Below are 19,672 nucleotides of genomic sequence, written 5' to 3'. Positions count from 1 at the left end.
TCTTTCTTTAGCAGACCCAACAGCCAGATCACATCCTCACTGAAGGTGGGGCACAAACTCAGGATGTTAGGAATTACACCACTCAGCCAAATACAGAAATGCTGCCGATTCCGGCCATTAGCTGTGATGGTGCTTCCTCTAGTTCTGCTGTGTGAAGTGAGGCCACTCATATTACCCTCCATAAATTTTGGGAAAAGGACACATTTTTACTTGATTTCTCTCTCTGCTCCACAATTTAAAATTACAAATCAAACAATTAAGACAAGATTAAAGTGCACAGTGCAGATTTTCATTTAATTATATTTGCATACATTTCGTTCACACCATGTAAAAATGGCAACACTTCTTCTGTATGGTCTCCACATTTCAGGGCACCAGACTGTGCTTGGAACAGAGCAATGGCAGGTGTACTAAAGGCGCCATATTTAGGACTTTATCACATATTCCTTGCATGCAATGACTGCTTCATAGACATTACCAAGTGCTGAGGATCTTCCTGGTGATGCTGCCATCTTCAGCTCCTGCTCGTTTGGGGGGCTTGTCCACTTAAGTTTTCTCTTGAGGATATAAAAGTTCTGCTCAATTGGGTTTAAATCAGGTGACTGGCTTGGACATTCAAGAATTTTCCATTTTTTAGTTTTGAAAAACTGCCTTAGCAGTATGTTTGGATTATTATCTTGTTGTAGGATGAAGCAACATTCAATGGGTTTGGAGGCATTTACTGGAACTTGAACAGATCAGATGTTTCTACACACCTCAGAATTCACTGTGCCACTGCTGTCCGCAGTTCCATCATCAATGAAGAGAAGTGTGCCAGGACCTGTGGCTACTATACATGCCAAAGTCATAACACCAGTGAGCTCACCAGTGTGTTCTTTCTTCTTCATGATATTCCAGACAGTTGATTTCAGCCATCCTAAGGTCTTACTGATGTCTCTGATGGTTTTATTCCTGTTCTTCAGCCTTATGATGGCTTCTTTGACTTTCATTGGTACAGTTCCTGTCCTCATGTTGAACAATTGTGACTATAGACTCCAAAGGGTAGAAGTAAGCCGAGGTATCTTATGAAGCCGTGAAACCCACCTGAAGAATAACAAACACCTGAGACCCCGATTATGCCCTGAAATGAGAGGACCGAGTTGAAAAAGTGCTGTCATTTCTACCTGTAGTGACCAAATGTGTGCAAATCCTCTTAAAGTCTGCAATATGCACTTCGATCACAACATCTGAATTGTTGAATTTGTCATTTTAAAGTGTAGAGTATAGGGGTAAATAAAGGAAAAATGGGTCTTTGACCCAGACATTACAGAGAGCACTGTACATGAGGTCAAGAGGTAGCAAGATTGAAAATTATAAGTGGAATTAACACTAGAATATCTATCTATCTACTTCTGTCTGTGCATTATTCAGTGATCTGTTTGGCAGTGTGTGTCTTACAGAACTTAAAAATAAGAACAGTTATAAGGACACTTGTTCATGTTAATTGCAGTCTCAAATGTTAAAAAAATATTTTAAAAGGAGCATCCCACACGAAAATATAACGATCTCATTAACTGACAGTGCATACCAATTTATACATTTTATGTCCATTTGAGGTTAAAAAGAAAAAAAAAAAATAACACTTTCGCCCCTGTCGGGAATCAAACTCGGGTCTCTGAGGCACAGCAGGCCTGCTGCACTATGAGACAGCAAATCTTAGCACTATGCCACGGAAGCTGTTGTACCATTCTTGAACCTTTTATGAAAGTGTTTATTTGATCTTTGGAAATAAAGCTTCACATATTCTATAGTTTATGCCTACATTTTGTAACATTTATTACTAAAATATGAAAAAGTTTCTGTTTTAACAATGTGTTTACACAGATTACTGTAGAAACGGAACACACATGGAATGCATGTGTTCCAAATAACAATCTTCAAACTCCAGCAGTTCAGTCACTCCCAGATAATCAAACAAGGCATGAGCTGGGAAAACTTAGTGAACATTCTGCGACAGAGGGGGATGGAATAGCCGGCTGCTTGCTGCTCGTCTTAATTGGCACATTTAGAAGACAAAAGACGCTGGCGGAGAGGTGCGAACGGTTTTAAGGTGGGCCGGATCTATGATTTTTTTTCGTAGACTCTGGTAATTCTAGTGTTAATATTGTGGATAAAAGCCTATTAGTTTAAAATGAATTCTTCAACAAGAACAGGGGGGCACTGATAGAACACTGTTCATGGTAAATTTTACATAAACGTTACAAAGTTTTTAGAACCACGGACACCTAGAAGAGGTTATCAAGTAGACCTTTAGGTCTTCTGGGGGCTTTCTGAAACCAAAGATTTTTTTTGGTTCAATTAGGAGACCAGGACTGATGTTATAAAGTTTGATTTATTTAATTTTTTTTTCTCATTTCATCATTAGATTTCTGTACTTTTGAGACCTTCAGTTTGGGGTTTTTGAAGACGAGGATTTCAGCTCTTACATTTATTCCCTGCAATAGTGTGTGGTTTGGATCTTTATAATTCCATTTTCACCACCATTTCCATTATGACAGGCCTATTTTGATCGACAATGCTGCTGTCATCAGGGAAAGAGTCACAAGGTTCGTGACCATGGCGTTTGCAATCATTTCAATAGCTTCTTTTACATTAAATTTCATCTCCTGTCTACAAGTTATATGCTGATGACAATTTTTCTCAGCATTTCCTTGTGATAATACACTTTCAGGGTGCGAATGATGCCCAAATCCAATGGTTGAAGCACTGCCATGCAATTGGGTGGGAGGAACTCAACGCGAACATTATCTAAACATGGAAGCATGCTGTGGGCAGCACAGTTATCAATCAGAAGCAGAATCTTCCTATTGTTGTTCTTCATATTGTGAGGTTTCTTAACTGTTTTCGGACCCCCCGAAGTGCATCTCGAAGCGTGATTGCCGCGACTGTGGAAGATTGCTTGGCTTTTGTCTTCTTGTCGGAATCGAGAGCTGCAAAAAATTTTTTTTTCTTTCTAATGTGAAATGTTGTCTTTTTTTGTGTCTGCCATTTGTATAGGAGGCGTGACAATGAGTTAAATTCCAATGGATGTTTTTCAAATGTTGACGAGCAATAAGCAAAAGGTATCACTGAAAAAAAAAACAGTATGGGGAAAGTTCGAAGAAAGAGAAACATTTACAAGGTTTGGGGATCGTTGTGCCCAACTGAGCTGCAACCACAGAACTGGATCTTCTGTTACCCGAATGTTCGTGACAGATACTGATACTTCTCGAACTTTCTGGATTGAAAATACGCGACTATAAAAGCAGCAGCAGTGGCACCGTCGTCATAGAAACAAACTTCAAATAGAAAAGGTGCTCAGAGGGTCATATCTCGAATATCAAACCAATCCTGGACAGGCTGTGTACTTTAAAGCAGGCACATATTAGTCATTAGATCTATGCCTTAGAAATGTTTTATTTTAATTTTAGTTATAATGCATTTGTTGTGATTATATGCTTGCAAATTTAAATTTGAAATAAAAATGTAAAAAATAAATTTTGACGTCTGTTCATTAATTTGAAGCCCCCCTTGTACAGCTTCAGCACCCCCCCAGGGGGGCGTACCCCACAGTTTAAGAACCGCTGGCATGAGGTATGACTATCATCTGAAATGTACCAATCTAACTACAGGGAATACTATGAATTAGGGGTACAATTTGTGCGTTCTAATCTTACACTACGAAAGCGATGCTTGCAGCGGGGGTGTTCTTTCAATGTTATAGTTTTTTTGGGCATGATGTGGTTATGGAGGCAAACTAACTTTCTCATATGTAGTGTGGCCACCAGAAGGCGCTCTATCCGCCCAACCCTGACACAGACAGACGCAGACACAAGTTTTGCCACACAGCCCACCTTTATTATAGTGTGGAAGCACTCTTCTTTTGCGCCCCATAGTAGCACATTTCCCAAGCACTAAAGCACAACGCAACACTGTCCTTTCTTTTCTTCCTTTTCTCTTCCTTGTTCTGCCTCTACTCCTTCTCTGGCAAGCTCCATCCTCTTCCTCCCGACTCTGGCTCCCCGAGTGAAGTGAGGCGGCTCCTTTTAGCAACAGGTGGTTCGAATCACTCCCAGGTGAAAGCTACATATAGATGGTCTCTGCCACCTCCACAGACTCCCCTAGCAACATCAACGGAACCCAACAGGGTTGCAGTAAACTCCCATAAAGCCCTGCAGGAATCTGAGGTGCCACTGCAACACAGGGGGGCTGCCATCTAGCACTCTGGGGGAGACAGTGACCTGTGTACATCTGCTAAATCAGCCTCCTGGCAGAGCAAGGACCCCAGCCATCCATCACAGTAGTAAATGTTAATCAAACATTATTAACAAATAGTTATAGGAGTTAAGACAGCCCACATGTGGTTTGAGATATTTAGGTTACATTCATATGGTGGATACTGGAGAGTAAATAAGCAACACCATACAGTTAAATGAAACACAACTGATACGTCCACTGGCATAATACAGAAGTTCATTGGTGTAACAACAACATTTTTATTTCTGTAGCACACTTTCATAGAAGGAATGTAGCTCAAAGTGCTTAACACAATATAAAAGAAGAGATGCTAGAGAAAAACCAGTAAGTTAGAAAGAGTTATATATAACTACATCTCTCTATTATAAAAAAAAAAAATCCTGGAGAGAAACAGTAGGGTGACGAGACGTGATCTTCACGTTAAGATCACAGAAGACACTTAAAAGACCCACGAGACAAAAGAGCGTCTTGCGGAGACCTTAAACATGAGACTTTGTGCCAAGAGATTGACTCAGGATCATCTCGCGATGACGTAGAACATGAAATTCTTGCAAGACACGCCCTACTTACAACCAAATGAGAGCGCGGGCAGCAACACATTTAGTCGTGTTTTGGCTTTGAGCACACACAGTTCCAGGGCTCTCAGCGCATATAAAGCGCATAAGGACAATACGTTATAAATGAAACGTAGACAACTAAGTGAAGAAGAAAGCAGAGCAGAGAAAAGAGACTCAAAAGCGTTGGAGAGACAAAAAAGAAAAAGCATATTCAGAAAATAAGGTAAGTAATTATCAGCCTGGAACAAGTGAAACTGAAACAAAAAGCACGTCCAATCTGGACATTGGCGCTATACACATGCAGAGCAGGTTAGAGATTATGAAAACTGGAATTCAAAAGACTCAAAAAAAAAAAAAAACGTTGGCGTGATACACATGTGGAGAAAGTTAAAGAATATGAAAGCAGGGAAATTAGAAAGCATAAAAAAAGAAAGTAAAGATCGCAGTAGCGCAAATAAATGGAAGTTATTACTCGAGAAAGGGAAAATAATCACGAGGGACCAGGTGTCATTGAAACAAAAGCAGGATAAAGCGAGGTCAGAAATAAAAGACATAGAGTAGAAAACTAAGTAAAACGTCATAAAGATGTTAAAAAAAACAAGGGGGCCAAACACATGCAGAGCAGGTTAGAGAAAATGAAAACTGGAATTCAAAAGACTCAAAAAAAAAACGTGGGCGTGAAACACATACAGAGCAAGATACAGAATACGAAAGCAGCAAACAACAACGGTGTCAAAACAAAGAAAGTAAACGCCGCATTAGCGCAAAGAAAGAGAAATTATTACCCGGAGAAATAACGAAAAGGCGAATAGAGACCGAATATATGGACATAGGTGATATGTCAGAAGTATGTAAATATTGTAAGGCTTTGAAGCTTAAGTGAAGAGAATTTCAAAAACGGAGTTTACCTCACATGCATTTATTGGTTACTTTGCAAAAAAAATTATTAACTGCTGATGCTGTCGATCGTTTTGTCTGTGCTGAAAGTCCAAACAAAGAATCCTAACCTGAATTATGGTACAAAGTCATTAAACATGTCTCACGGACCTCATTAAAAAGATTCAGCATATCTGGACTCAAAAGATTCCAAATATTGTTTTTATAGAAGTTCTGAAATAAAAGTGAAACTAATGAAATAGCAACAATTCAAAAAAAAAAAAAAATTAGAAATGTTAAAAGTGTGTATCCGGAAAAACAAAAACGGGGGTTGGCGAGCAAAGCCCCCTAGTAAATAATATATAAAAAATAATTTACACTACTGGTCAAAAGTTTTAGAACATCGAAGAATTTCCAGTTTTTCTTCAGATTTAATCAACTGAAATGCAATGAATGACCTAAAATGTTGAAAAGGCAAGCAGTAAAATTTAAAGTTTAAGTTAGCAAAAACTGGAAAAAAAAGGAAATTTCTGAATTTTACAAATGTCCCTCTTCAGGGAACAACTAATAGGTTACAACCTCCAGATGTATTGCAGCAATTCAAATAAATGAAGCCTTGCAAGTTGAAGCAAACAATTTGCACCGGTGTCCCAACTTATGTTGATTATTTAAAAACCCTCTGTGTGTCTTAAAGCAGAGTTGGAACAGACTGTGATACTACACCCTCTGAAGTTCTACTTGGACAATATTACACTGTAGAACGGTGTAAATTCAAATAATAATGGCAAGAAAACATCAATTAATAAATGAAATGAGACCGAACATTATTACCTTTAGGCCTTCATTTAGAGAAATTTACAAAAAAGTCAAAGCGTCAGCGAGTCCAGTGGTGTCTTACACAATCCATAGGCCATTGGAGACTGGAAGAAACTCTGATAGGAAGAGATCTGGCCGACCCAAAGTCACCAGCCAATCAGAAGACAGGTTTCTGAGGGTGACCTGTTGGTGTGATAACAGGCGCCTCATAGCACAACAGCTTCAAGCACAGCTTAACAGTACATGTCAAAAAAAGAAGAGGAGACTTTGTGCTGCAGGTTTGACGGACCGAGTGAAACGAAGAAAGCCATTCCTTAAAGGACCAAAATGACAAAGCGAGGCTTGCCTGGGCCATGACTGCGGACTTGAAGAAGTCTTATGGGCTGATATTTGACAATTTGAAATCTTTTGATCATCACTCAGGGTGTTTGTATGTCGTTAAGTTGATAAACCTCATTGTGTGACGCCAACTGTCAAACATGGAAGAGGAAGTCTGGGGGTCTTTAGCTGGAGGCAGAGTTGGTGACTGGTATTCTGAATCAAAAGTGTCACCAAGTGTTGGTGTTACCAAGTGTCACCAAGTGTTGGTTGTTGTTAGATCAGCAAAAGGTGGGTACTCGGATGAATAAAAAAAATGAATTTTTATTTGCCATTGTTATTTTATCCTATGCATTGATTTCATAAAACATTAAGATATTAAACTGTATGCATTTCCATAAAAACTGAAAAAAGTAAGGTGTTCTAACACTTTTCACAGGTATTGTATCAGTAACGTGTCTGAAGAGGGGGTCTGAGTTGCCTTGAAAGCTTGCATATTGAATTCTGTTCAATTAGCCAATAAAAGGTGGTGTCATTCTGCTTGTGTTCTCATTGTGAGGAGTACAGTATAAAGATTAAATATGCGCTTAAATAACACAGATAAGCAAATAGTAGAATCATAATTAGAAGAAGTTTTTTTTAAGTCCATTGAGATAAGTCCGATCCAATGGTCAGATTACCAGGGAGGGCAAAAAATCACAAAAAAATTCCACAGGCAAGATGCTGAAGATAAAAAATAAAATCTAAAGGGGTTCCCAACCAAAAGACCGCCCGGCCCCCACTGGGCATTCTACCTAACATAAGTATGCTACAGTCAAGTCTTATTATTATACCCTCAGCAAATCTTGCCTTCTTTTGTACACTGGCCTATTTGAAACGTGTCCTTTTTCATACCATGCCTGGCAGTGCACACTTTTCAAGTATTTTTTCCCAGTCGTTCAATAATAGAGCTGTCTTTGGTAAATAAACCAAATAATTATGGAACAATGCAGCTGTGCACAAACACAACTGTCATCGACCCTCCATGACATGGTGTCCACACGTCCACGACACGCTCTCGGGGTGTTTATTGTTACTTCAGGTTCACTGGAAAGTTTGCAAACATGAAATGCAACCGAGTTACAAGGAAATTGAAATGTAATAAATCATCCCTTGATTCGGAACAACGAGTGTGAAAACGCCTTAACTGAATATAAAGGCATAAGCTCTACTGATTGGAAAGGAGATTTGCATTCATTTTGCTGCCTTACCTTGTTTTAACCACGTCCAGAGGGTGCATCAGACAAATCTCCACGAGACCTGTAAAGACAATAAGAGAGGACGTCAGTGGGTGTGTGACACCTACAGGCTGAAGAGTCCCTCGGACGCTTGTTTTCATTATAACCATAATGTGAATTTATTTGTAAAAGTATTCATTCCATCGTAGTTCCTATTAATAAGTGCTGTATCACTTTTACTTCTTTTTTCTCCTTTTTGTCTTTAATAATTTAAAGGTGGAGGAGGAACATTCTGTCAAAATGAAAAAAAAGTATGACATTTAGAAGAAAAACACACATTATTTATTGTACTTCATAGTATTCATCAGTAATTGTTGCTTGGGGTCGGCATTTCATTTTACTACGAACAGTTTAAAAATTCCGTTTTGTGGTAGTGTATTACCCGCCAAACCATAATGTCAGTCAACTAAATAGATATAATATCACCAAGAAGTGACACACTCCTATTCAAAGAATTAAACATTGTCACACCAGCGTGTGTATAGGGGACAGCTTAAGGGCTCTAGTAATGGTAATACCCTGCCACACCAGGGGTTGGAGCTGTATAATAATGTCTCTTCTCTTCTCTTCCTCTCCCTGCAGACTGGATGATTGACGACTTTACCACCAGTGACATCACTTCCGGTGTCCATCCAGCTGGACCCGCCTCTCCCTGCCAGAAGTGCTCAAAACTGAAAGATCAGCCATCTTATTTCAGTTCTGTTGTGAAATCGGGTCTGAAAAGACATCTCTGAAATTTATTTTGTGCTTCCTTTTGTTTTGATGCATTCTTTTAAATGGGGATACCACTGAGGTACCCAACTCTTTATCGTGTTCTGTTTGTTCTCTTGCAATATTTGACGCAAATTACCATTGAGGCGGACAGCCAGGGTCTTTATCCATCTGAGACGCCTCCATAACAGATGGTCCTGGGGAGAGAATGGGAATAGAGCATTATCTTTCCCAGCAGCCCCACTGGTTTGCTGTAGCACCATGGATTTCCACAGAGCTTCATGGGAGATTGAGCCCTGCTGAGTTCAATGGGTTCAACCAGGGAGTGTTGCAGGGACTGTGGAGCCCTACTTCGCTAGGCTTCCGCCTCACCTGGACCTTGCTAATGGGCCACCAGAAGTACTTCCAGGTGTCACATAAAAGCACAAGATCCAGAGTTGGGAGGAAGGTGACAAAGCTTGCCAGAGGAGGAGTGAAAGAAAAGAGAGAAGAGAAAGAAAGAAGAGTGCTGCACTGCTGTGTGCTCTAGTTCTACTGTGATGCTACTGTGGGAAACAATTAAGGAAGCGTTTCCCACAAAATAAAGCTTGTGTGTTGTGCTGAACTTGTGTCTGCATCTGTCTGTTTTTTCTTTCTTCATCTTGTAAATCACTTTGAGCTACATCGTTTGTATGAAAATGTGCTCTAGAAATAAATGTTGCTGTTGTTGTCTGTGTTGGGTTTGGGGAGCTGGAGCACCCACTTTAGGCCACACTTTATAACGTCAGAAGTATTTATGACATAAAACTCTGCTAAAAGCCCACTAGTTCTCAGAATGGTCCTGCTTTTGTGTAGTGAGATCACACTGCAGTGCTTCATATACCAGTTTGTTAATTGATGCTAAAAAAGAAAACAATGGTCAAAACATAAATTACAACAAAACAGCAATCCACTGCATAACAAAACACTAAGCGCTGTGTGCGTCTTGCCCCTCAGAGCAGTACGATTGGTTGGTCTGGCTTTGGTGATGTGACTGAATGAGGAAGTGTGAGTGTGAGACAAGAGAAGAGGAGGAGGTGGAGGAGAAGAAAAGGCATAAAAGAGAGTCACCTTCAAGGACGGGAAGTATAAAACCAGACAGGAAGTGAAAAAGGTGCCACAAAAACAATGGCAGAGTCTGAGGAGCGGACTTTACGGGAACACACTTAACAGAAGGCATGCCGGTAAAGAGAGCTTCAGACACATGTGGATACCGAGGAAAGGCACTGGAGGTACACGTAGGGCAAGAGATATCAATTTTTTTAAATTATTCTATTCCCTATCTTAGACTCAAAGTCAAACAGACAAACTGGCAGTTCTCAGTCTATTCATTATTTCCCAAAACTCACTGACAATTCCAAAGAGGTTTTTTTTTTTTTATTTAAGTTTTTAATACAAAGCTTGGATGGCAAACTTTTATGAAAAAAAAAAAACAATACAAAGATATCAGAACTTCCCAGGCTTTCTGGGTTTGTGACCCCCATTTTGAAATCTGAGCTTTATCGCAACCCCAGCTTTTTTGAAATATTGACATTCACTTCCTATTCGACACATTAATGTTTTTTTTGGGCATTTTATTATACCTACTTTACTTTTATCGACATTTATCTAACTCAAGATTTATTTTTCTAGTATCAGAATGTAGTTTAAGTTCATTTGTTTTGGTTTCAATAGATGTATTTTTCATATTTTCGATTCTTGTTTTCTTTTTTTCACATCTTCACGCCCCCCCTTTTTGTTACTTCGGGGCGCGCCCCACAGGTTGAGAACCGCCGATTTAGTGCAAATTAATTTTTCCATGCTGACGTTCACTTCAATACACAGGCAGTGGCTTTCAGAAAGCCAGTGGAATTTTTGGAAGGCCTTCAATGCCTCAGTGTTCTTTTTTGTAAGTTCTTAATTCTATCTGTGATGTGATCTCAAACCACTTACACCTGAACACCAGAAAAACCAAGGAGCTGGTGATGGATTTTAGGAGGCCCAGGACCCCGTGATCATCAGAGGTGACTGTGCAGAGGGTACAGACCTATAAATATCTGGGAGTGCAGCTGGATGATAAATTGGACTGGACTGCCAAGACTGATTCTCTATGCAAGAGAGGACAGAGCCAACTATACTTCCTTAGAAGGCTGGCGTCCTTCAACATCTGCAGTAAGATGCTGCAGATGTTCTATCAGACGGTTTTGGCGAGCGCCCTCGTCTACGCAATGGTGTGCTGGGGAGGCAGCATTAAGAAGAGGGACACCTCACGCCTGGACAAACTGGTGAGGAAGGCAGGCTCTATTGTAGGCACGGAGCTGGACAGTTTGGCATCCGTGGCAGAGCGACGGGCACTGAGCAGACTCCTGTCAATCATGGAGAATCCACTGCATCCACTGAAGAGGATCATCTCCAGACAGAGGAGCAGCTCCACTGACAGACTGAGGAGACCCCACACTATGAGACTCTTCAATTCCACCCGGAGGAGTAAATGCTAACATTACTCAAAATTATTGTCTGTTTTTACCTGCATTGTTATTACTCTTTAATTTAATATTGTTTTGTATCAGTATGCTGCTGCTGGAGTATGTGAATTTCCCCTTGGGATTAATAAAGTATCTATCTATTATATAGTGCCTTTCATATCTATCTATCTATCTATCTAGGATTTTGAAGGTGATGAACTGGAAGGAGAGATCAGGAAATGCCACGAGTGCACATCCCCTCAAAATTTTCTTGTCTAAATATTGTTCATTTATTCCAGCCACACCCAAGGCTATACATCCTGTTACGTATTTGTTTTTTTTTTTCTTCACCTGAAGGCAAGTTCAGATGTCACAATGGGGTCAGAAAGGACACTACAGAGAGACGATGTGCCACATGCTGGACAGGCATTGGTGTCTCAGCTGGCTCTGATCTCAGGGTACAAATGATGAACATATCCGATCATCATATACAATACCTGAGTGAATATGAAGAGGCCATACTAACTGGTGCTAGTTAGTAAGTGTGTGTCAGCAAAGAGGGCAAAGTCAATTATTGAAAAATCCTAAATACTGAGGAGTTCATCAATTTTGTGCCAGGGGAACGATCAGTAGCTCCATGTCATTAGGCAGCCTGTTCTCCACAGTGCTCTCAGGTACTGGGGATGCTGCTGATTTTGCATATTTCTGCCGAATATAATTTCTTGCTATGATCATCAAACTGCTTCATCAAGTATTGCATACTAACATTTTTAAACAGCACCAACTCTACTGTACATTATGTCATAGTCCACAGTGGGCAAAATTTCATTTCAGTCTCTGATGCATCTTTAGGATTGTGATTGGTGATTTTTATCATAATAGGCAAAGTGAACATCCTCTTACCAGTATAAAACATGACACACTTCTGATGGCTCAACTTAATGTCTACATGCGACAGGAGGCGAGTTCAATGTTTTATTAATTTTTTTTGCTTTTTTCAATAGGGATCTTTATTTAAATCATAAATGACAAGGAGACATGGACAGAATTACAGCATGAAAATTCTTGTGAGAATGGTGCAAAGTTTGCAGAAAGAAAACACAATTTGTTTTGGGATTTTTTTTTTTTTGGTTTGCTTTAAGTTGAGGCAAAGGTTGCATCCTATGACAGTGTTATGTTTAAAGTCAGTGAGATCTTCGGTATGATCCATTTGTCAATGCTTTGTGCTTTTCGCACCTGTTAACAGTGAAACAATCCATCCATCCATTATCCAACCCACTATATCCTAACTACAGGGTCACGGGGGTCTGCTGGAGCCAATCCCTGCCAACATAGGGCACAAGGTAGGAAACAAAACCCAGGCAGGGCGCCAGCCCACCGCAGAACAATGAAACACCTAAACGTAAATATTTGGAACAGTGTCCACATATCTTTGACTACATATCGTATCTCCAGAACATTATATGGGCCACGGACTCCATGAGGAGAGTCATTAAAAGCCTGAGGTGGGTATGCATGCTTAAACCAGCCCATAATGCAATATAATGCGCCATCGTTCCCTCCTGGAGCACCATTGGCCAATGAGATGCTCATAGAAGGTGACAGCAAAACTGATTATGACAGTAGTGGTGTCTCTTGTTAAGAGGAAGGGGTTTTATGTTTAGGGAAATGCAGGGATTTTTCAGAAAATCCAAAGGGCTGCAACCATGATTAAAACAAATTAATCAACTAAAGGTCATCAAACATGACGAAAGGCGGAAAGGTTAAAGAGCAAAGTAAAGAAATAAAATGAGATCAAAGTCCTAAGAAAAGAAGAAGACAATCAATGCATAAGTGAACACTAACAGCAGCTAACAGGCAGGTGACGTCTGCAGAGTGATTGGTAAAAGTCACGCAAGAGATGAGACTAAAGGCAAAGAAATTCTAGATCATTGTCTCATGCGCAAAGTACAGCAAACTTTTGATTAGCATCTATAAAGTTTGAGAGGTGACAAGATGGACAGCAACAACAACATTTATTTGTTTAGCATGTTTTCATACAAACTATGGAGCTCAAAGTGCTTTACAAGAAAGAAAAGAAAAATAATATATAAAAATTAGGCAATACTAATTAACAAAGAAAAAAGTAAGGCCTAATAGCCAGGGAGGAAAGAAAATACAAAACAAAAAACTCCAGAGGGCTGGAGAAAAAAAAAAACAAACAAAATCTGCAGGGGTTCCAAGGTCACGAGACCACCCTGCCCTAACTGGGCATTCTACCCAACATCAATGATCTCAATCAGTCCTCATGGTTTACAGGCTTCATGTGGAAGAATTTGATGATGATGACAGTCATGTGGACCTCTGGCCTTTAATCCATTAATGTAGGGACTGCATGGTGCCTGATCAAGTGGTGATGGTGCAGATTGCCACCACAGAAAACCAGAAAGAGAACAGCAGAGAAAATAGTGGTTAGTACGGATTTTGCAGCCATGAAAAAATGATAATTCAATGCATATACAGAATATCAGGGTTACACTAAAATGAAGCTTTGAGAAAGCCATGTTAAAATAATGAGTTTATAGCAGTTTTTTTAAAATGCTCATCCATATAAGCCTGGCGAATTTCTATCGGTCAGCTATTCCAGATTTTAGGTGCATAACAGCAGAAGGCCACCTCACCACTTCATTTAAGTTTAGCTCTTGAAATTATAAGCAGGCCCTCATTTGAATATCTAAGGTTAACGATTTGGAGTGTAAGGTGAGAGACATTCTGAAATATAAGATGGAGCGCAGATTATTTAAGGCTTTGTAAACCATAAGCAGTATTTTAAACTCAATTCTAAATGGCACTGGTAACCAATGTAGTGACATCAGAACTGGGGTGATGTGCTCGGATTTTCTTTTTCTAGTTAAGATTCTAGCAGCTCATTCTGCTCAAGTTGCAATTGATGCATTGATGTCTTTTTTGGGTGAGTGAAGTGCGTTACAGTAATCTAGCCGACTGAAAACAAAAGTGTGAACTCATTTCTCAGCATCTTGCAGAGTTATAAGGGGTCTAATTTTTTTCTAAAGTAAAAAAAACATTGTTCTAGTAACCTGATTAATATGTGATTTAAAATTCAGGTCAGAGTCAATAATTACCCCCTAACTTCTTTACCTCTGTCTTAACTTTCAAGCCTAATGGATAAAGTTTATTTCTCTCAGCTGATGAGGGCAGTTTGCCCCATAAAAAGAGGTCTGGGGTAGGGTTACAGTTCTGAAAGCTGGGAAGAGTTGGCAGCATCCATCAGAAGATGGAAGTCTTCTAGGATACCAACTGATCGTGTGGCTCCATTAGGGTTCTGTTTGAAGGGGGTGCAGCTGGGTGCTAACTTGGGGTGAAGGCTCATTGGCAGTAGTCAGCAATGGCAGCACTGATAGAATGGAGAAGACCACAAACAAGAGAGGCTGATATCAAGAGTGCAGGGCTTAAGACCGTGTAGTAAAGCCTTGAATGGCTGCAGGGCTTTTTCTCTTATTTGAGATATGCCCTCATCTTTTCTCCCTCTCTGTTACTGACCCATGCATATTTACATCAAAAAATTTAACAATATCTCATGCCTGGATCTCACTGTTTTAAGAGCATGATGGCTGTCACATTTGGATGTATGAAATTTACAGCGGTTTACTCCACAACATGCAGAAGAGTTTACAGCCTGACAAGGAAGGCCGGTCCTATTTTCGCAGGGCTAGATGTGATTTTGAAATGAGAATACAGGCAGTCCCCGGGTTACGTATGAGATAGGGACTGTAGGTTTGTACTTAAGTTGAATTTGTATGTAAGTCGGAACAGGTACATTATTTAAATAAATGCTATTGACCGACTGTTACCAAGTGCTCTGCCAATGAATGATGGAGTGTCACCTCTCTCTGACCTTTTTATTATTTCTGCTTTATTTTCCATGGTGATGGTTTTTCTCTTCTTTACTGTATCACCAGCACTTGCATCAGATTTGTGTTTCAGAGACATTCTTGAAGGGTGAAGACAAAAGATTAAGATGAGCTCTTCTGCACTGCACTGTACACGCTATCACAGCAGGAAGGCACCCGTCGTCAACACGTCTGATGTACTGACAAGAGATAACTTCCTGCTATGTGCATAACAGTACAAGCAGGCTTGTTATTGAGAATGAATGGGGGTATCGATGGGCGGTTCATCACCAGCCCACCTCACAGTCACCTCCACTACAGTATGCTGCCTGCAGCGTCCGCCCACCAAGAATGAACACGGTACGGCCAAAAGTGGGTAGTGAATTGTCCCCATTCAACAGGCAGCCATCCGATTCACACTACAATGCTTCCCCCCGACGCCCCATTCACCCTCAATGGCCTCCGTTCAGCCACAACCGGGTCACCGCTTGCAGCATTACCAGCCGCACACCGAGAACGAACGAGGCAGCCGTGTGTGGTGGGCGGACTGTGTAACTGCTTGCCACCGTGAGCTGCCCGAAAAACACAACACTGCGCGAGCAGCGAAATCGCCCCCCTCCAGCCTCCATTCAGCTACCGCTTGCAGTGTCCCCAGACCGAGGATGACGGAGCGGCAGTTACTGAGGTACATGCGTCGCAGCTGCGGCCCGTTTGTAAGTCGTAGGTCGGATGTCAGTAATCTGGGGACTACCTGTACACGTCTGGGGGACAACCTGTTAATAACGGTGCAGTGAAGTGCAGCAAAATCCTGCACTGCAAAGGCTACACTCACAGGGCTTCATCCTAAAACACTCACGCTCGATTCCTGCAGTCCATGCGTTTTAAACCGCCACTGAGGTTACAGGGTGAAGAGCAGAAGATACTAAACAAATTACTTCTTCAGGATAAGAGAAAATAAAAAGTTACCCACTCAGGGGCTCAATAGTGCAAGGTAACTGAAGCGTCACAATTAATTTGCACATTGTAATGAGCACTGCGACAGTGGAGACAGACAGGCACACACATGTAGACCACCGCAGCTACTGTGCTCCACATGTATGAGATGCGCCTGCTACAATTACTTTCTGTCCTTTTGACTACAACATCGCTATATTGCATAACACCTAATAGAGTTTAGATAAGCATTATGGTGTATGGATATACAACGTGTTAAAACGCAGCTATTTTCTCACAATGACATATCACGGTCAGCCTGGCTATAGACTGCTGGTCGTCAGCAATTTTAAAGTCTCTCAAGAGATGTTCCATTGGGTTTAAGTCGAGGCTTTGGCTGGGCCACTCAAGGACATTCATAGAGTTGTCTCTAAGCCACTCCTGTGTTGCATAGTGTCATTGTCCATTTGGAAGGTGAATCTTCTGCCCAGTCTGTGGTCCAAAGCACTCTGGAGCAAGTTGTCATTAAGGATATCTTTGGACTTTGTTCCCTCGATGCTTTCTAGTCTCTATGTCTTTGCCGCTAGAAAACACCCCAGAGCATGATGCTGGAAACAGGAGATGAGCAGCACCTTGTTTCCTCCAGACATGAGGCTAAACACTTCACGTTTGTCCAGAATATCTCGTTTGTCATTGTCTGAGATTAATTTAAGTGCCTTTTTTAAAACTCCAAGTGGAGTGTTGCAGTGGTGGTTGTTCTTCTTGAAGATTCTGTTATGTCTACACTGGCTCTCTGGAGCTCAACCAGATTGACCATCAAGTTCTTGGTCATCTCTCATAGAAAGGCCCATTCTTGCCAGAATGCTCGGTTTAGTCTGGAAGTAAATTTTTAGGTAGAGTTGTGGGTGTTCCAAACTTTTTCCATTATTTAAAAATTAAGGAGGCCACTGCACTCTTGGGAACCTTCAATACTGCAGGTATGTTTTTGCAGACTTCCCCAGAGATCTGTGCCTCGACACAATCCTGTCATGAAGCTCTACAGACCATTTCTTGAGCCTCGTGTCTTAGGTTTTGCTCAACTGTAGGACCTTCTGTGGACAGGGGTGTGTGCCTTACGTAATCATGCAATCAACTGACTTGCCACAGGTGAACTCCAAACAAGGTGTAGAAACATCTCAATGATGATCAATAGAATGGGATGCACCCGATTCAAAGCAATGGGTCTGAATACTTGTGCCAATGTAAGAATTTCAGTTTTAATTATTAATACAACTCCTAAAATCCAGTTTGTCATCCTGAGATATTAAGTGTTGTTGGATTTGGGCAAAAATGAATTAAAACAACTTTAGTGTAAGGTTGCATCATAACAAAATGTGAAGCAAATGAATGGATGTGACAAACATTTTGTCATCCCACAGACATGTGCAATAAGTGACCAAGTAATGTGGTGGATAGTAGGACTTTAAGGACCTTTAAAACTCGACTTTATGTTATTTTAGAAAAATTAAGTGTTTAGGACTGGCAAGCTTTGTTGGTCTGAATGGCCTGTTCTTGTCTGGATTTTTCCAATATTCTAATATGTGAATTCCTTCTGAAGGCACTGTATGCAGCCATACTCAAGAAATGCAGAAAAGGCACTGCAGTAGCGTCCTACAACCAACTAGCAGAGTAACCATCATGCCAGCCTGAAAGAATGTCTGCCAAGTCAACACACACCAGCTCTCCTTGCTAACATTTCACTTTGCCATAGTGGAGAGATGGTGACAGCATCAAAATACACAGAGGACTGTTTCATTTATGTTAGGTAGATTGCCCAGAGGGGACTGGGCGGTCTCTTGGTCTGGAATCCCTGCAGATTTTATTTTTTTCTCCAGCCGTCTGGAGTTTTTTTTTTGTTTTTTCTGTCCCCCCTGGCCATTGGACCTTACCTATTCTATGTTAATTAATGTTGACTTATTTTTATTTTTTATTGTGTCTTCTATTTTTCTATTCTTCATTTTGTAAAGCACTTTGAGCTATATTTTTTTGTACGAAAATGTGCTATATAAATAAATGTTGTTGTTGTAGCAAGACCTCTTCAGGTACGAACATTCTAAACAGAAGTAGGGTTTTTGTTGGTAGACCAAATGTAACAAGCAAAATGCTAAATTGCAAACTGCTAAAGTAAAACCTGACATGACCCTTCACATGAATCAAATCTAAAAGTGACTAACTGACACTTGTGCCCAAATAATTTTGCACTGATTGACTCAATTTAACTTAAAATGACTTTGGATTCCAGTCGCTCAAACCGTCCAGGGCAGAAGTGAGTCAACACCCTGGAGATGTTCTTTCTGCTTTGAGCACATCATCTAACAGCATGTACTCTTAGCAATTTATCCTTTACCAAGGGGTGCCTCACATCGTCAATATGCAATAATTCACTCTGGTGTCTTGTATCAAGATGAACTGCCACAATCAGCATCAAAGCTGATTTTGTGTCTAGAAAACCATTAAACCGTGAGGTGTAACGTGTTTCTGACCATATTCTTCTGTCTTATGTGATCCAAATGGCTTTAATTTTGTGACATGAATTGTCACAGAAAATCAGAAAAAGAACAGCAGAGAATAGTAGGGGTTAGTACGGATTGTGGAACCTTGAAGAAAATGATAGGTCAATGCACAAAAACACATTACTGTATATCTCAACTATATACGTGCTTAACTATCATAAGGGGGTGGGACTATCGGAGAAGCCAATATAAAGGCTGCTCTGAGCTGCCACTTAGTGAGCCCTCTGGTGACATCTACCAGCTGCTTCATAATAATAATAATAATCAGTTGCACTTATAGAGGGCCTTTCACAAACCCAAGGTCGTTTTATATACAGAGTAAAAAAAAATTACACAGAAGACAAAAGTTCGTAGAAGAAGAAAGTTTTCAGTTGAGATTTAAAGGTGGAGAAAGAGGAGTAAACTCCAAGAGACTGAGGAAGAGAGTTCCAAAGTTGAAGGGCCATAACACTGAAGGACTTTCTCTCCCAGGATGGAGAGTCTGGTGTGTGGGACAAGTAAGGAGATTGCTGGGTGAGGACCTGAGAAAGCGACAAGGAGTGTAAGGAGCTAGCAGCTGAATGAGGTAGAGAGGGGAAAAGTAATGTAGATCTTTGAAGCCGAGAAGCAGAATCTTGAATTTAATCTTTGATGGAACCGGTAACCAGTGAAGTTGGGAGAGAACAGGGCAGATGTGAGCAGAACGCTGTGTGTGGCTACAGAGTTTTGAATGTTCTGTAGCTTCTGTATAGATGTTGCAGGGAGTGCCGATGAAGAGGGAATTACAGTAATCAATACGAGACATTATGAAACAATGACCCAGAGTTTGAGCATCATTAAAGGACAGAAATGGGCGGACATGTCACGGACATGATAGAATGAAATTTTGGACAGAGACCTAATGTGTAGCTCAAAGTTAAGTGATGAATCAAACAAAACACCAAGGTTACTGACAACAGGAGCAAGTCTGACAAGTGTACTATCAACAGAAACAGAGAGGTTGGATGCCTTAGAAAGTTGATAGTT

The 19,672-nt window shown here is 40.6% G+C and overlaps 1 protein-coding gene across 1 annotated transcript in view; it reads right to left on the bottom strand.

The window, feature by feature from the left end:
* Positions 1-19,672, bottom strand: part of slc25a21 (solute carrier family 25 member 21) — a 489,146-nt gene that overhangs the window by 201,868 nt on the left and 267,606 nt on the right. The window contains exon 3 of the mRNA XM_039741079.1: positions 8,093-8,141. Coding sequence (XP_039597013.1) covers positions 8,093-8,141 — 49 coding nt within the window. The remainder of the gene's footprint in view (positions 1-8,092; positions 8,142-19,672) is intronic.

Source organism: Polypterus senegalus, chromosome 18 (assembly GCF_016835505.1).
Source record: "Polypterus senegalus isolate Bchr_013 chromosome 18, ASM1683550v1, whole genome shotgun sequence".
Taxonomy (NCBI): Eukaryota; Metazoa; Chordata; class Cladistia; order Polypteriformes; family Polypteridae; genus Polypterus; species Polypterus senegalus.
The sequence above is the reverse complement of the archived record's forward strand: the minus strand, read 5'-3'. Positions and strand labels throughout refer to the sequence as shown.